This window comes from Dendronephthya gigantea, unplaced genomic scaffold, assembly GCF_004324835.1.
Source record: "Dendronephthya gigantea isolate DGI-Jeju-01 unplaced genomic scaffold, DenGig_1.0 000042F, whole genome shotgun sequence".
Lineage (NCBI taxonomy): Eukaryota > Metazoa > Cnidaria > Anthozoa > Malacalcyonacea > Nephtheidae > Dendronephthya > Dendronephthya gigantea.
In genome coordinates, this window is record NW_021163052.1 from 1,809,766 (window position 1) to 1,829,121 (window position 19,356).

Sequence of the window (19,356 nt, forward strand, 5' to 3'; positions counted from 1 at the left end):
TAAACCTTACAAAATGCATGGAAAAATACTTCATAATTCATATTCACTACACTCACCTCACCGAATCTCACAATCCCACGTGTTCTCCCAAAACACATTGTTTTTCCAGCACGTTTTTGACAATTTTTATCTTCTTAACAGTGAAAATAAATAAGAAACAATCAGATCCGGAAAAACGAAGAGAATCTCTCAAATCAACGATTTTCCATATAATGATTTCCCACCCACATTGCACATATCAAAGACTCGTTCACAGTTCGGCAGGTGCGATTAAATTATTCCGAATCAGCGATTATATTGCATGATTATGAATTTAGTGAATCATGCGGAATTGACACATGAGATTGGCACGTGAGTTTGGCACGTGGGATTGACAACAGACTAAGTAGTCGAAGATTGACAGAAAACTGTGGGTGACATGCTTGAAAATAAATTTTAACTTGAAAATCTCACTGGTTCACTTTGCGCATTACTGTTTTGAAATTTCAAATTCCCTCTGAATGCGTGCTCTTTCGAAAGATATTAAACATCATTTGGCACTGAGGTGTGAAATGGCCATTTTGAGACTGATATACACAAGGTTATTATTACATGAGCTGATTTGCTTTTACCTTGCGCAATTAAGCTTCAAATCTTTGAAAGTCATATTTTGTTGAGCAGTTGGAAATCAGTATAAAGAATTGCGTCAATAATATAAATGCAAATCAATTTCCGCGATGCCGTGAAGCGACGAATATAAAACAAGTTCGCAACTTTTTCAGGATATTCGCATACCTTCAGACAGATTCTGAATGGTTTCAACGTTAAACTCGCGTATGCCAAAAAAATGAAGCAATAAATTGTTAATTTTTTGATAAAAAATTTCGCGTCACAAAAACTAATACGTCGATTCAATTGAATATTTAGACGCGTATTAATTTCAACGTCTAACATACCTGATATATTCCTAATTAATTCCTCTCATTAAACTTAGCATCAAATGTGGTATAATAATAACAGCTGCCTAAAATAGACAAAACTTCTCGACGTTTCGACCTGAGGACCTTCGTCAGGAGAATAAGTATGATCAGGAGAGTTAGTCATAAGGCCCTCAGGTCGAAACGTCGAGAAGTGTTTCGTTTACTCAGGCAGTTGCTATACCACATTTGATGCTAAGTTGTTTGAAGACGCCGCCACGCTGCTCCCTGGTTATATCCCAACTTATCTACAATTCTTCTCATTAAGTCAAACATATTCTCTCATTAATCGTAGATTGCAGTGGTTGGTTTTCACTGTTTCACACTTCTTCGGATGTCATTCATATCGTAATTAACAAATGCTTCGAGCGCGGAGCGCAACTCGGACACCATGCAGTTATCTATGAAAACACTACGCGCGACCATAAAATTTCTTATCCAGCCGTGTTTTCTCAGCGAACGACTGGCGATTCCAGGATGCGATACGAGAACACGAGAATCACAAGAACAACTTTAGGTCACGTACAAGCATTTAAGAACCAAAGAACATCAATTTTTGGTGAATTATTGAAAAATTACCTAAAAAATTAATATTGATGGCACAGTTATGTGAAATATACTTTATTGCCGCATGAAACAAAAATAGCGAAATCTGTAAGTAAGTCTTTCAAAGGGACACCACTTCAAAGCACTCGTATTTATCAACAAGTTATCAATCTTTCTCTCATATAGCTAGGTTATAGATTTTGTACTTTCGCCACAAACATTCGCATCACATAAGCGGTTTCTTATCTTAAGAAATCATGATACTAAAAATATAACACCGATTTCATATAGAAGTCTTTATTAGAGTACCAATACTTGAAATTCAAAACAAATTTTCCTTACAACACTAGAGAGTTCTTCGTTCAGCTATCAACTCAAAGTCTTACGGTTTTTCCGTGTTCAAACAGCGCATACTCGTTGACGAGGTCGCAGAACGCGATGTAGTTGAAATCGTGTTTTCCACCTATGAGGACATCGAACTTCTGATACAACACGGTGAATTCGCGACTGCTCACCATGCTCCCAAGATCCAGCTCGCTCAGCACGCGACGAAACTGACTACGCGAGACGGTGCCATTGTGTATGCGGTCATAGTCCTCAAACAACGGGAACATTTGAACGCGACGTTGGCGCACGCGGTCCGCGAGACGGTGCATGACCTTTTCGAACATCTCATTAGCATCTTGAACGAGCCTATTCAGATCAGATCCCTGCTCGGGACGATATTGTACCGGTTCAACCAAAGGATTCTTCTCGAGGTCTAAAATAGGTCATATCCAAGAGTTATTATGTTATCTCTTTGAAACTTTCTTTCAAGACAGGGTAGTCTTCTATTTAATAGGAGAGTTGACAAATCAACAATGGACTAAACACTATATACAGTACGTTATAACTGATAAATATTTTTGGCGCAAAGTTTGCAAATGCGGAATGCTTGTTATTTTAAGTCAGATTCCGAATATAAACTGTTAGTTCGTATATCGGTTCCTACCACATATAGTATTCCACGCCATATAAATTACTGTAAAAGTTTCACAACATATCTTATTCTTATAGCATAACCTAAACAGTTTGTCCGGTTTTGACCGCATGCATGGTTATCACAAGCTAACAGCGCTAGCACGCGTGTAAAAATTATGCTTTTACTTTGATTAGAACAACAAATTGTTTGGTTGCACAGCCTATGAATGCAATGGCGATTTCCAAGGAAGCCAAAAATAGGTAAGTCAGATAAGAAAACAATGGATGGCCGATAAAGTGGTATATATAAAGACGATACATAGTCTCATATATTCTTCCTATTTCTAAACGTGACCTAATGCATGTTATGGCTGGTTAGGCAACCAGCATTGAAATCAGATGGGAAAACAGTGTTTTACAGCATTTTGTACGTATATAGACTTTTGTGATTGCGATCGTGGCCACCAATATCGAGATCAGATAAGAAAGAAGATGTTGGTACTTGCATTTTATACCTATTTCCAAAGAAACCACGTGTATATGTATATTAGCGGTTTCCACGACAGCAGACATTAAAATCCGATAAAAAGACTGAATGGTTAACCGAATATTCTGACGGCGATTTCCACGACAACCGACGCATTAAATATATAGATTAAAAGCTTTTGATAGAAGAAGTAACGCGTTTGGTCTGTATCTATAATGAGACCGCAGTTATAGGCGATTTCCACGGCAACAAACAATAAAATCAGATAAAAAACAATAATGATTTTACTTGCAATTTTTCGCTCTTACATTTTAACTTGTTTTGCAATGTCTGCACATGTCCACATGCACGTGAAAATGTTGGGGACGTTTATTATAGACCTGAAGCCTAGTTATAGTTTAATCTGTATAATCTTAATAACATATAACAGAGTAAACATTCAATTATATAAAGTAATTTAAATGTAAGTGATCAGTGTGTAGTGTATTGCGTGGTGTTTTTTTAACCAAATCTTATGAATTGAATAACATATCAAAATATCTATTTAAAACAAATACCAGCGACAATTTTAGAAACATAGAATATACGTTCAGACAAGAATAAGCTCCAGATTATTTTAATTTTACTGCAAAATCATCATTATCAGGAGTTGTATCGTTTCAACTTATAATTTGGGCTGCAAAATCACTTACAATTGATCATGTAATCTGGTACTTGGTCTCCCGTGGGGACCACTTCGCACTCGACGGTGAAAAACATGTTAATGATGACACAGAAAGATAATGAACTAATGACAATATCCCTGCTTTTAAGCGCTCAGTTGGAATTTCCTAAAGAGGGCTATAGCACTACACGAGCCAACATTTAACCATGTTTGGTAAAAAGTAGCTCAAATGTACGGGAAGGTTCTTCCGTGGCGCCGCCGAGGTCCAACTTGCGCGTTTATTTAACTCGTGTGAATAAATTGCGCACGTGAAAACATCGCGTGACCGATGCACGCGATGTACAATTGGATATAAAGTGCGACTAAATAACACATCAGCAACCGAGTGGAAATACAACACTTTGTCTATTTGTAACAGGTCTGTTGCTAAGATACATTTCGAGAACCACCGAGTATTTTTCACGAAATACAAAACAACAGAGACACTGCAAACAGCGATAACAGTTTTTCTCTGTTTACATCGGGTATATGTAGGTCAGTGGACAGATTTAGATCGAGGACTGACACGTCAAAGACGACCCCAGAACAGAGAAAAAATGGCTTGGCACATCCCTATTTGGGCGCAACACCTCATTATATTTTCGCCATTCTAATGTCATCTTTACAAGATTCGTCATTCTCGTGCATTGTTTGCTTACGCCATCAGCCAATACTCGTAGTCGCGTCGAACGTTTGAGTACGAGTTTGTTTATCAATCTCGTATTCAAAAGCGAACCCAACGAGTCTACGAGTTTCGACAGATGGCGTAGAAAAAGTACCGAGTTTGGCGCGAAAATGACGAATCGTGCACTCGTAGTCACTGCTGAAGCTCCCTTCTGTCTACATTTATCACCACAATCGGTTATTGAGATACCCTACGTAGCAGTGTTTCCGCCTTGGATGTATATATAGGCTATCATTGAAGAGGATAATTTCAAAGACCTATGGAAATTGTGATAAATCTTCCCAAACTTTGACCAAAAAATAACCACGCAGTGGTTAGCCTGGGCATGATAAGTCTAATTCTCTCTTTCTATATATACGCTACAACTGCAAATCTCAAGTTTTTCTGTCTTTTGCTTGTACGTCTGCATTTTAAGACGAAGCGAGTGTTACTTCGTAGTGGGTTCCACAGAATTGAGTTGTGAAACTTCCGTAGTGAGTTCCACTAAACCCGATGTTTTGTACCACACAAAATTCACAGGATTGATAATATTCGAGAAGGGTTTACCACTGCAAGACGGAGATACCACCATACTTGCAGATAAAGTCCTTCATGGGGATACATCATGTAACCGCGATAACGCATTTCCGTTTCTCTCTCACTCTTTATATACTAAATCTCACTGAATATTTCCGTCGTCTTATTAGAGATATCGATGAGTTTACTTTACAAGGTCATAGCAAAGGAAGTCAGGGGGCAAGCATGAGATTATGTTGAACAACATAATATAAACAACTTTAAACAACTTCCATGTAGGCCCTCATTATAGCCTGGGGGTTTGTTTGCTGGTTATCAGAGGTACGGTTGTTATACATTCGGTAAATTTTTGGAACTTCAAATTTTAGAATTTTCAGTCATAGCTGTGGAGAAGATCTGTCATAAAGAAGAATAATATCTACTTTTCGTAAAAAAATTTTTTGAGAAGCAAGTGCATGAACTTCATTTCATGGCTAGAGTTGAAAAATAATTTTCTGCCATAGCTGTGATGAAGATCTGTCATAAAGAAGAGTGATATCTACTTTTCCTAAAAAAATTTTTGAGAAGCAAGTGCATGAACTTCATGGCTAGACTTGAAAAATAACTAGCAATATTACGAGCTTGCTTTCGTCGAATAAAGTGTTTGTTAACGTAGTTTAAGATGTTGTGGCCAACACCAAGGCAACCGTACAAAGGTAAACACAGCATGACGGCATGCACTGTCAAAGTCTTCACCTTTGAAATAAGCATCGAGATTTTCATGCCCTTTGAACTTACATTATATCAGCGACAGCAGCAATATGTTATCAGTGCTGTGTGGGTTGAAGATAACAGAATCCTTTAGAGTTCTTAATGGCATATCTCTCCTCACTGGTGATTAAGTGCATGAAGAGTGGAAATTTTCCATTTCAAGAAATTTTAGCTATTGATAGGGCACAGTAAGCTCTGCACAAACGCAGATGATACTTTTCGGCACTAAACAAGAAAAGCGCGGAGTGGAGCATCCGGATTCTTTGAGGCTGACATAAATCACATTTACCAATTAGGTGAAGGTGAATTTACCCCAGGGAGATTAGTACCCTCGTTCGAAGCCAAATAGCATTGAAATAAACCTTATTATTAGCATGATTAAGCTACTGGATACTGATTAGTCGAGATGAGACAGTTATATCATTAATTGTTCAGCAGCATAATTAATGATTTTGCCAAAATAAACAAAATAGCGGAAAGCTTTTTTGATACAAACTGAAGCAAGAGGAAATAAAATTCAAAATATTGCATATAAAAGTCTGGCGCGACGATTTTACCATGCTATAATTCTAAACAAATAATCATGCGATGCTGCTCGTACAAAACATGAACATGAAATGCATTCTTAAGTTAGACATGCTAATCTGCATGAAATCTGCTCCGTTTTAAATAAATAAATAAACAATATAACATAATTAATATAATAATATTATAATAATAATTATATTATTATTATAATATTATAACAATATAATAGCAAATAGATAACCCCCTGGAAAAACAAATATTTCTAGAACGAATGATTATGGATCACTTAAAAAACTTACGCTTCAACGTAAATATAGATTCCACGTAATCCGAAAACTCCACGTAATCCACGTAATCTGGGTTTTGAGAAGATGTGTAACTGCAAGAAAGAAAAAATCGAAATTAAATGATTTAGGAATATACAAGAAGCTTTATACTACTTATACTTTTTTACGCATCAAATATATTTAACTATCTAAAAAAAGAAGCCTATAATAGTATTTCTTTTACTTACACATCAGTAAGAATCTCGACTTCCTTTTTAGTCAGCCCCAGCTGACAGAGATCCAAAGCTCGAGGAAAACATGTTTTCAGCATGCGACCACTTCGTAACTTGTCGTAGTCACGCATGAATTCCAACACGCGGATACGTTCTTTCACAACCTGCACACGCAAGAATATCATGTGACTTGTCGTATTTTTACGAAAGGAAAAACAGCGAGAAGGCTAAGCAACTTGAATCGATTTCATAGCTGTTGTTTAGAAGAATAGCTTTATTCAGTGGCGTAGCCAGCCTGACGATTTTGTCCCGCTATGTGAATTTTGAGTTATTATAATTTATTCATTTCTTTAAAAATTTATTGTTATCACAGTCAATGAACACCAAAATATATAGTATAGCGGGACAAATCGCCGACTTTATTATGAAACAAAAATGCTCCTAAATTAAATTAAATTAATGCTCCTAAGAATATCATGTGACTTGTTGTATTTTTACGAAAAGAAAAAAACAGCGAGAAGGCTAAGCAACTTGAATCGATTTCAAAGCTGTTGTTTAGATGAATAACTTTACGCAGTGGCGTAGCAAGCCTGACGATTTTGTCCCGCTATGTAAATTACGAAGTGATTATAATTATATTCATTTCTTTAGAAATTTATTGTTATCACAGTCAATGAACACCAAAATATTAGCATAGCTAGACAAATCGTCCAGCAGTCTACGCTACTGACTTTATTATGAAACAAAAATGCTCCTAAAGGCTAGTTTCCACTCAAGAAAATTCTCCTTTGGATCGGACAGGAAAGTTTTCTTTGTATAAACGTCGCCTGAAAACTCACCGACAAAGGAAATTTCCCTGTCCGTTTCTATCCAAAAAGATTTTTTCTGAGTGGAAACTAGCCTTAAATTCTTCCCAGCTTACCTTGTTTTTTATCTTCTGTAGAATTCGGTCGATGTCTTCTGAACCGTGATCTGGCATCTGGTAAAAATTAAAGTATTGTATTTTCATAAACATCTCCATTTATTAGTTCAGTAGAAATGAAAATACATTTTCTTACGCCTGTGTGGGAAACACTATATTTTACCGTAACGGCGAGGGCAAATTTATTAGAAGAGAGAGTTAAATTTAAATTATAGAAAGTTCACCTACGATTTTGCTATTGACGAGCTTGAGTTCTTCTAATCTTTGAGTATATCTGTTTGCTTCTTTCTCCGTTGGCTGCAAAATATATCATACGTGCATTCAGCTTACGCAAATTTTTTTTGTTGAAAACCACTTGATTCTTTGGTACAGCTAATTCTTCACTGCGCTCATGAATACTCGCCAGGTTGAAGAACAGGGATGACAACAATATAAATACTGTAGAGTTGGTCGTGTTTACCTGCAGTTCTTCTAAAAATCTGATATAGTTGACACCAACATTGTCGGAAAACTTTTTCTCCATTGCCTACGAGAACAGCAAAAAAATTAAGGCGCCAATTGTGGAGTGAAAAAGACTACAAATCTTGCTTCAATTTTCAATATTTGGGCATACATTCTCATGCATCTCATACTCTTACTTAAAGTGCCCCTGACACAAAATGCGATTTTTACACTGTGTAAAGGACTCGTGTGTCCGAGTATTTCGCTGAAAGAATTTTTCGATTTCATCAAAACGTCGCAATTTTAGAGCCGTTTGAAAGCCTCAAATTTGGGGTTTCCAGTGGTACATGTCCGTGTTATAAGGAAACTGGAACGAGGGTAATTTTTGACGTCATACAAGTGAGTCGGCTTTTGAGTGCTTTTGAGATATAACTATGTTCAGCTATATTCTGTATAAGCATACTAACTTATGTCTATCGTTGAGAGTTTTATGCGCATGACGCAGAAACCTGTCTCATTACGTGAACGCACATTTTAAAAGTTTTTTTGTAGCTATAAACATAATAACATACCCGATATTAAATATAGTTTCAGTGAGGATTTAATATATGCCCGTACGTAAATAACAAAGAACTATGGTGTAAAGTTACGTATTTTAAATTCGCGTCTTGGTCTCATATAAGTGACTCCGTACATTTATCTATCTGTAAAAGTATAAACAGACATTTCGCTTCGTGAGGAGATCGATCGGTTTCGCATTTTACACGTATAAAGACAAAAGACAACACACTGCATGATCACGGTCAAAATCAGTGTATTACAAATTCGGCATGTCGCGACTATAGGTCGAAACTGTGATGACTATTCGCTATATATAACCCGTCTGGCATTTCATACATTACACGCAGTTTGTTATGAGATCTTTCTGTGCCTTTTGCTTTTGGTAGGCTTCTGTCTATTCATTGTCATCTAGAGGCTTTTCACCACATGCTAAAGCGGGTACAATTCTGAGTCGTCATCGCGACTCATCATAGCATGCGCGCTTCAAATCGCGCTTCAAATACCCTTATTCTTCAGCATCTTCTCTTCCGACGATGCAACGTATAACATTTAACCTTAATCCTGATACCTAGTATAAAAATTGAATCCTGCGGTCGACGTGATTTGAAATAATGTGTATTAAAAACAGCATAGAACCCTAGGAAATACACTGTGAGTTTGCAGCGACTCACTTGCGTGACGTCACGAAAATCGCTAGTCCCAGTCTTCTGTTACGACGGCCATGGGTTCAAAAATATATCGATTCAAGAGGCTCTAAAATTTGTTCCTTTTTTTAAAATCGAAAAATTCTTTCACCATAACACTCGGACAAATGCGTACTTTCCATGGTGCAAAAATCGCATTTTGTGTCAGGGGCACTTTAAACACTCGCAACTTATTCACTCATTACAATCACATCTATCGAAAAAAGAAACCTCTCCTATACTTGATATAAATACAAACTACGCGTACCTCCATCTCCTGAACTGTGGCGTTCAACTCCAAATGCTGAAGACATTGACGAAACTGTGATTTTGTCACATGCCCATTATTATGTCTACAAGAAAGAAAAATTATATTTGGTTTCTAAAGTTTCTTTCTAACTTGGAACAAAAAATGAAATACGAAGCAGTTTGTCTATAATGCAATTGTGAATTGTCCACTAGGAGGGCTTCCTTTATGCGGTAAGAACGGTCCGATCAGTCAGGCGGACCAGTCCATTTGTATTATGTTTTAGAGCGATTCCAGAAATCTGCATTCAGGCATAACGTTATTTACAAACACCTGGTACAGGAAATGCAGCTTCACTGCTATATTCTTAACGAAATACTCTATTTCAATCCAAAATATGACCAGTCGGACAATTTTGGCCGCTTAAAGGAAAGCGTTCTACGATTGTGTGGATTCCACGAAGGAATGGGAAAAATTTTAAGACGAGCGGTTTTCAATCTTGTCAGGTAAAGTAGTATGTATAATGGTTCTTAGACAGGGTAAAAAAGACGCGATGATTGGTGTTCTGTTTTTATCCACATATATTCATTTTGGATCGAAGAATTAGCGTGATCATGCAGTTTAGAAATAGATAAAGCCTAAAGATCCTCACTTGTCAAAGTCCTGAAAACATGGTTTCGCAAGAAGTCGTCGTTGTTTTGTTCTCTCTCGCAGTCGATGCATACATTGATCTAACAATTCCGTCGCCCCAAGATCTTTCTTTGCCCCTGGTTTCTCCATCAAAAACGTCTCACTAGCAGGAACTGCAAATGTTGGGATCTTCTCCAGGCCTCGTCTGGTAAACACTGTAAATATATTTTAATACAGAAATACTAAATCATATCGCGACCCGAAAAACTACTTTTACAGAGATATTGCAAACCACGAAGCGTGTCGCAAACAGTCAAAAAATGAATTCTGGTTAAAAAGATAAAGTGCCCTCAAAACCAGGTTGAAGATTGATCGAGCCAAAAGTATTTGTTATAATGATATGAATGATATTATATTATTAAATGGGATTAACTATATAATCTTTTCCATAGGCCCTGTAACAAAGACGGCTCACAATCCCCCCCCCCCTCCCCAAAGAGTAATCGCCCCAGAACTTTTCTCACCTTCTTCAATATCCTTCAAAAATTGAGTCCATATAACATTTCCAGCTCTCTTCGGATCAGAATAATGCAACGCCATGACCTCAAACTGGGCGTCGGTCAGTTGATGTTGACCAAGTGAGCTAAGGCCTCGACGGAAATGACTTTTGCTAATAGAACCGCTGCGGAGCGGATCAAAGTCTTGAAAATACTCCTCCACCTGAGAAGAGCAAGAGGGAGTTTAATCTTGCTGTAAGATTGAACCATTAATGCAAAGAGCGAACTACATTGAATCCAATACTGGATCTAAAGTTGAATATCCTGAAATTTTTTTAAACCTATAAGATGGAATCAATGAAAGATGAAATGTTGGATTCATCAGAACGAATTGCTATACTGTACGTCAACCAAATTGATAGAGAGATCTTGATGGCACTTCAGTTGAATAAACGTTAGATAGGGATTTAGTCAAACATGAGAGAAAAAACTCTGCACAAAAAACTCTGTAAAAGAGAAAATTTCTGTACACAAAATTGCACACAATCAGTGTAAACGTACCCTTATTCTATTGGTCAATACGTGATGCCGAATACGGCCAATGAGCTCGCCGAAATCGACAGTAGTCAAATCCAATGGTGGAGGCGGTGGGGCTTCCTCAGATCTATAATATGCAAAAATGCCAAAATAATACCCGAAGGTTGCTCATAAAAATAATTGTTTTTAACCAATCACATATGTACAAAGCGTAGATTTCAACCAATCACAACTACATACAACGTATCACATGGTCGTTTTTTAAATGTATGTCTAGCTTACCTGTTAAAATCATCGTCGGACACTAAGTGCTTGGAGGAAGCGACGTATTCTAAAATAAGGGGGGAAAATTTTACAGGCACACAAAATTAATGTTGAACTGATGCAACCCTTTGAAAGTTGTAACGTACTTAGATATGCTATTAAATATGCCTACCTGGATCAATAGCCTGGATAAAGGCTGGATAATTGACATCACCACCAACAGGATATTCAAATTTCTTGCAAATCAGCTAAAATTTTGAAGGGGGAAAGTGAATATGTTTGATCTTCTGAAAGAGTGACGAATGATGACAGATAGGAGGGTTTTTATCCCCACAACACTGCATGCATTCACCGAGCTTGAATACTTGTTTAAAGTAGCATAATTATTGGACATATTATAATCAGTTGAAAAAACTTAATTGGTTCACTTACAACGAGTTCATTTGCCTGTAGGTTTAAGCTTAAAACATGAAGCATTCTTTCAAATTGAGGCTTCGTAATGCCGCGAGTATACGCTTTACTCTATATCAAATAAAAAAGACCCAAAAATACATGGTTGTACGTTGAGAAGAACTATCCCACGGAGTAGTAGAATTGAGAAACTCTAAGGCCCATTTATACTTGCGATTTTTGCTGCGATTTGCCTCTTTTGATAGATGTGAACGAGTGAATAAGTTACTAATGTTCAAATAAGAGCTCTTATATTCAGAACATTCGTAACTAATTACTCGTTCACATCTATTGAAAGGAGAAATTAAATTGCAAGTGTAAACGAGCATGACAAAGCTTGATTATTACTTACTCTGTCAAAGTCTTTGAAGAAAGGATAGACCATAAGACGTCTTCTTCTTACGTCGCTGGCTAGACGATCAAGAATCTCTTGGACTTGTCGTTCCTCGTGAGCGCTCAATGCGTTTGGGACCTATGTTAAGGTAATCAGGAGAGGTTGAATGGACATATGTAATTTTCAGATGAGATTGATGAAACGGTCATCAAACTATAGTGAAAACGTTTGAGAGACAAAATATAATAAAATATGTAGTATAGGATAATAATAGTATATAGTAATCGAGCCGTTAAAAGAACACGGGTATATGCAAACACCAAAAAATATTTTAAAAGAATTCCGAAGACCGCACGACATGTACCTATGCCAGGACAAGAATGTGTGTATTTCAATTCTGTCCATTTTCAGAACGACCGAAGTTGCAATATAAAATACAAAAAGCATTGAAAGTCGTATACAGTGGCATCATTTTACCTTCATAAGGGCTCCAACGGGAGGTCGAAGCATTTGAGTTGTCGGTTTCTTCTCAAGTTCAGGTTCTGTAAATGCTGCATGTGCACAAAAAGAAGGTATATTTGTTACGATTGTCCCGGGAATGTCACCGGTTTGGAGATCCGCATGCAAAATGCAGGAAATGAGAGACGGGGGGGGAACAAAACCTCCTAATGCATGCATGTTAACAAGGGATAGCCACCCCTGGATGCATGTACCTACTAAAATTGCATTATTTCCATATTGCTTTACTATTTCTTCATTATTTTCGCCACAACTCACCATTTTCCATCAAATGACAAAATTCTTTATACTGCACACGGCCGTCCTCGGTACGATAGAAATCTACCACTTGCTGTATTTCATCACGTGACAAGTTCGCGATGGTGCCGCAACACAAAGATAAACCACACACGAACTGTCGGTGAATAAAAATAGGAACATATTAATAGGTATGAACATTATATAGTATGAGAAATATATATAAAAAAATACATCATTTTACATAAAAATGTGAAGAATGTTAATTAAACGGAAAGGTAGATATTGAACTAGATCACATGAACTAGACCACTTAGGGCCCTGTTAGACGGTGCAGTTTTTTTTGCAACTTGCAATGCAATACTTTACTTTAAAGAAATGTAAATAAGTGAAGAGTCTTCAAAATGTAAGTGTAAGAAACGTCCATGAAGTGCAATAAACATAAAAGTTCGGTAGTTGCCAAATTTACATCTTTTAAAAGAAGAATTGGGCCTTTAGTAATAGAGAGATTTAGCACGAGGACTGGAACGTCAAAGACGACGTGGAAATGAAGAATAAATGGCGTGGCATGCCCATATATAGACGCATCACGTCATTTATTCGCCATTCGTCGTCTTTGACGTCGACATCCTCGTGCTAAATATCCTTATTATTAGCTACGTAGTCTAGTTCATGCATGCATACCTGGTTTTCAGTGATGACACCACTCCTGAGTTTATCGTGATCTCTGAAAAATTCGGTCGTTCTTACTCCATTTTTATACACGGCAATACGAATCTTCTCAAATATAGCACCAAGATCTGAACCTCTGCTTGCCTCCTGCAACAAAAAGGTACAATTATAGAATACCAAACTAATAGCTCATTATGTGAAATATCTATTACAGGATCAAAGTTATCCTATATTTTTATTATCGCCGGATTTGAAAGCCTGTCAGCACGCTAATCGCTTTGACCGCTATCCAAAATTAGACGAAAATGCGAGGGGTATCTTTTTGGTGAACATGTCCCTACTTGGAAATGATGTGCCAAGGCAACAGTGTCAAGAGTCTTTTGGTCGCCAGGCCCAAGGTAAACTTTTTCATCTCCTGCGATGTCTATATAAAGATGCAGCTAGATTTAGTGTTAAGAAATTATGAAGGAATCAGGTTTATAATTTTTTTTAGGATATGGATAAAGATTTTGCAGCTAGAATAAAATCCTTCGTTATTTATAAAAAAGCGCTTTAGGCAATCTAATTGGACAAGCGTCTTAGTTCATGGATTTTGATTGGACGAACGAATAACCAGTAAAAAGTCGTCTTTTGGCATTTTGGCGGTAACTTGTTTTTACGTGTTTCAAGATGGCGTCTGTTATTTTAGGATTCAAAAGATTATTCCGAGCTATTTTACTGCATTTGCAGATTTAATACACGATGAATCTTTAGAAAAAATATCTTTGAATCTCCATGGCACAAAATCACGAGGAAAGAGACAGTAAGGGATTACGTAATTTACGTTTTAATGCATAAAATATTTGTTGCTTGCTGACTGCTGTATTTTATTTGGGGTTTTAAAAGCGATTCGTTGCAAAAGTGCATTTATAATTTTATAAACAGTTCATTCATATAAATGGGCATTTTAATAATGCATATAAAAGGAATATATAAGTACGTCTAGGAAAGGTAACAGATATAAATAAGTTTGAACGTGTTTTATACACATTTACTGGTCATATTTTTGGCGATTGTTACTGCATCGCTATCGACTTTATAGTCTTTGATATTTATATGTTATCCATATTGGCATCTGTGCTTACGAATATAACAACCACCTTATGTGCAGGTCTGCCCAGAGATGGGTGTGCAACTTCCTGTTTGCACCTGGTTCAGCTCTCCAGGGGCCCTCAAAATTGTATAATCATTGTACAATCATAGAATTAGCTATTGTTTAATCAACCATTAAGTTTTTTTTATTTTTATAGTTCTACCAATGGAATACACTATCGTATTGATCCTAATGCAAACACACTTAAAATTACACCCTCTTACAAAGAAATACATTGCAAATCTCAAATTTTGGAAAATGTGTTATCACATTAAAGTAGAACTAAATTACATGAACAAAATTACTATGGTATTTTTGTTTTAAGTTTAATTTTTTTTGGTTGAGGATTATGAGGCACCCAACAAGATTTTTTCTCTGGGCCTGTAAAATCCCCAGGCATACAGCCATACTTGTGTGCCAAAACCTACCTTGTTGTCTTTGTACAACGTCCTCATGAAACTGTAAATAATTACACAATCCTGCTTTGTCAGGATGTCTGTGCTTTCTAGCAACAAGCCTCATCTCTGCCTCAACAACATCTGGTGGGCCAGGAAAACTTCGGTAAAACTAAAACATCCAAAAATTCTTGTTAAAAATAAGTTTTAAGCCACAGTATTAGTTTTTTAAAGCTAGGTTACTGTCTGGTTTAAATTATTATAAATGGAAAACAGCAAAAAGCTAACTTTCTCATTTGCTTAGCTACACCAGTGTTTATTTGTAATTTTTTAAAAATAATCTTTTTATATCTTTACAGAAAATATTTATGGCAAAACGTACTAGGTAATCAACTTTATGAACAAGCAATTGCAAAAGTTGAGGTAAATTAAGATTACTATTTTTTTAAACAACATGCAGCCTCTCTGCAGTTTAAAAAATGAAAGAGGGCAAGAAAACACACCTGACTCTCAGTGACAAGACCATTGTTGTGCTTGTCAAAATCAGCATAGGATGATTTGACAATGATGCCATGATATTTATAAAAAGCTGCACATCTTGATAGGATGTGGTCATATTTTGATAGCGAGGCTGGACTTAGAGGTCTTCTGTTCATTGGATCACTGGATTTTTTAAAAAACACATTAAATTTAGTTAGACTACAGTACCTCCTTCTGGTCTCATTTAAATCATATGGGGCTGCCTAAGTGCACTCAGCCAGATCTTGTAAAAAGAGTATCAGAACTGGTCACACAGATAACTGTAACCAATGTGAACCAATGGATCACTTGCATAACAGACCAACTTTTAATTTAGGCGACAAGAAAGGAAAAATCCGAAAAGGGCATACTAAACCTAGTAAAATTACCAAGTTTGGCTGCAAATGATTGTAAAGTACCTGAAGATATAGCCGAGTGAAGTTGGCAAATTTTGTATACCTTTTCTATTATTGCTGTAAGAGTGTAACTAAATATAGTTACACACTTTTGCCCATAATACAAAAGTATACAAAAATTGCCTACTTTGCTTGGCTATATTTTTGGTACTGCTTGACATTTTGCAGCCAAACTTGGAAATTATACTAATTTAGGATATGTTCTTTTTAGCTTTAGTGATTTAGTTTTCTTCTTGCTACCTACATCATAAGTTGGTCTATTAGGCAAGTGGCCATTATATGTATCAAAATATTCTTTTCATTTGAGCATTTGATCATTTCTTTCACATCTCATTGCAATATGGGCAATATAAACCAACCTTGCTGCAGAACCAACTCTCTGTGTGTCAGGTGCTTTGTCCATAATATTTGCATCAAATGCTGGAAATATGCAAGAAAATTGGACTGTTGGGAGACTTGTGCGTGCATACACAGGTTGTTGCCTAATTGACTACAATAAGGGTTACAATCAGGGGCCGGTTGTTCGAAAGGCGTTTAGCTTAAACGGTGGATAAGTTCAAAATGGAAAACAAGATTATCCATTTTTTGAACAACTGAGCTGAAATATTTTGATGTAAAAAGTTTAATTTTCAATGGAAGTACAAATTAAACGCATAAGATGCAAGTTCAGTCATTCACAAGATCCATCCTATTTTTAAACTTTGGCTTATCCACCGTTTAAGCTAAACACCTTTCGAACAACCTGCCCCAGAACCTCTTATTGTATGTTACATGTATCGTAGTCAACTTACTTGCATCAATGGCAGCGCAGAAATCCCGATAGCAGACCATTCCTTGCTGTTGTGGATTACTGCCATATTTAGACAACAAAACATTGGTCTCCAGTGGACTCAATTGCACAGAAAATAACTGATCAAGGCATCTCTCAAATTGAGCTTCTATATGGGTGAAATAAGAGAAGCTTTATATTAACAAGGCAACAAAAATTGCGCATCAACTGACAACATCAGGGCAAGTGTTAAACACCCCCCAGTATGGAAAGTTTGTATCATGCAACTGAGATATTTGATGCACAATTTTGATGTCTTCTATATGTTTACTAGTATTTTTTTAAAATCTCGGTTGCGCAGATTGCATTCTTTCCAGTCAGGAACATGTATTATATGGTTACATTTTTATATTAAAGCTTACTTGAAATATATCCTGTCCTTAATCTATCAAAATCTTTAAAAAATTCAGTACATCGAACTTTCTTCGCATTAACTGCATTTCGTATTTTATCTTCAACCTTCTTGATGCTCACAGATGCTTGCTGTTGAATACAAAGCAAATGGTTACCAAGTGCTGGTAGTATTAACAAAGTATTGACTATATATGATTCTTTTGACTATAATGCCCTATTTATTGCTTCTTGGTCCCAGATATTTATGGTACCAGTAAAAGTAATTAAACCATCATGCATGTAAGCATGCTTGATTGACCGCAGGTGGCCATACTTCATCTTATGAGACTATAATGGATCATGAAACTTGATCCATAATTCATAAACTCTGATCACCTCCTAAATACTAGAAACCATGTACACAGAGCTAAACAGCGTTCTCACTTTTAAGGAAATTTCCTTAAACTAAGGAAATTTTGATCTTATTTCACCTTTTTAAGGAATTGTTTGAGGGTTTTTAAGGAATTGTTTGAGTTTTAACTAATATAAAGCCAAAACAATTTTCCCGCCTTTTTAGTAAACTACACTAGGTCTCAGGCTTCATATCTGGGAACCCGGAGATTTAAGGAAATTTTACTCAATCTGAGGAATTTTTGTCCTTAGTCTAAGGATTTCTAAACAATAGGATGTGAGAGCCCTGGAGCTAAACCTAAACACAATGATTGTGGTGTGTTGTGATACTGTATATAAATTCAGAAATCTGTTTGAAGCCCAACTGATATCTTTCTAAAGTTATATTATTTTCACAATATGTGAATGTAAATATTATTAATATTCAAAATCCTAGGCAGGTTTGGCTCTGGATCTAAGGTTTGCCGATTGACTAAACACCAGCCAGTGATGTGTTGTCTCAATCCTTTTCTGACTGAACTTTTTAGCTTGAAAGAGTAGGATTCCTAAGTGCATTTTGCAGGTTATACAATGGTTGCATTGTTGGTTTCAACAAATTTTGCCAATTTGAGAATGGCATTATTACTTGAAACTACGATTTGATGATAAAATTAAACACTGTACAAAAGATAAGTGTGGGTGGAACTGGATGTAAGGATTTGGGCATGTACCAGTCAATGCAAATTAATTCATTCAGTCATGCAGGCACAAGACAAATATACAATGCCCTATGGGCCGGAATGGCATCTTTAGCCCGGGTGAGTGGCTGGAGCTCATAGCACAAAATCATTTCTAGATGGTACTGACCCCATTACTACCAGCACAGTAATAAACCAGGTACAATGAATTGCTATCTCAAAGGGTGGTGCACTAGAGTTGCAGCCACATACGAGAAATTACTTTAGGTTAGTTTAGAATTATGAGTCTTTCGAAGTGCACAATTTCTATTGCACGATCCCTGATTTCTGATTTTCCAATATTCTGATTTCTGACTTAATATAATCACAACATGGTTCGATCTTAATAATAAACACAAGCTAGCTGTGTCTGACTGGTACTGTGTCTAAGGCTTTAATAATCTTTATCAAGTTTAAACTTACATCTGCGTGCACTCTTTCCTCGGTAACCATATTTCTATAAAATACAATAGAGTTACTATAAAATCGTCTGCCAATATTAAATTTAAACCTATATTTTTTCATAAAATTTCAACGAACCCCTGTGAAGAGGCAATGTTTAAATATGAAAATGTTTATAAACTCGTGAATTAAATAATAGTTTTGAATGAAAACACATATGATGAAGCATGCTGAGGACGATTTATGGGAATAATAAGTTAAAACAAACCTAAAAGTCGATTTCTCCAACTAAACGTGCCGTAACATCACGATTTGATTTGTTTTTCTCGTGAACATCGACAAATTGATTACTTTTGTTTCCATGACAACGACTATCTGCCTCCAGGGTACGTCATTGGGACACGTTGCCGTGACGACACTGAGCTATAAATCATGTACTGAGACTGGACATCAAAGTCAGAAATTTCTGGACGCAGAAATTGGAGCAAAATTGCCTACATTTCAGTTTGAAATTTAATTCATACTTTCGATTACATTTTAGTTTAATCTCAAGAGATAATTTAAAATTATTTGGTAGTT

At 36.4% G+C, this 19,356-nt stretch overlaps 1 protein-coding gene across 1 annotated transcript; it reads right to left on the reverse strand.

Moving 5' to 3' along the window:
• Positions 1-1,876: 1,876 nt before the first annotated feature.
• Positions 1,877-19,118, reverse strand: LOC114526854. Its single transcript, XM_028548381.1, has 25 exons — positions 19,046-19,118; positions 18,799-18,832; positions 17,278-17,398; positions 16,878-17,024; positions 16,446-16,506; positions 15,655-15,814; positions 15,185-15,323; positions 13,966-14,048; positions 13,637-13,771; positions 12,974-13,109; positions 12,674-12,747; positions 12,215-12,334; positions 11,845-11,934; positions 11,585-11,660; positions 11,431-11,479; positions 11,173-11,275; positions 10,639-10,834; positions 10,137-10,329; positions 9,506-9,590; positions 8,013-8,078; positions 7,781-7,849; positions 7,553-7,609; positions 6,646-6,794; positions 6,431-6,510; positions 1,877-2,262 (listed from the first exon to the last, which is right to left on the reverse strand). The coding sequence occupies exons 2-25, from the start codon at positions 18,826-18,828 to the stop codon at positions 1,877-1,879; spliced, it is 2,805 nt and encodes a 934-aa protein (XP_028404182.1). The 5' UTR covers positions 18,829-18,832; positions 19,046-19,118.
• Between the last annotated feature and the right edge of the window lie 238 nt (positions 19,119-19,356).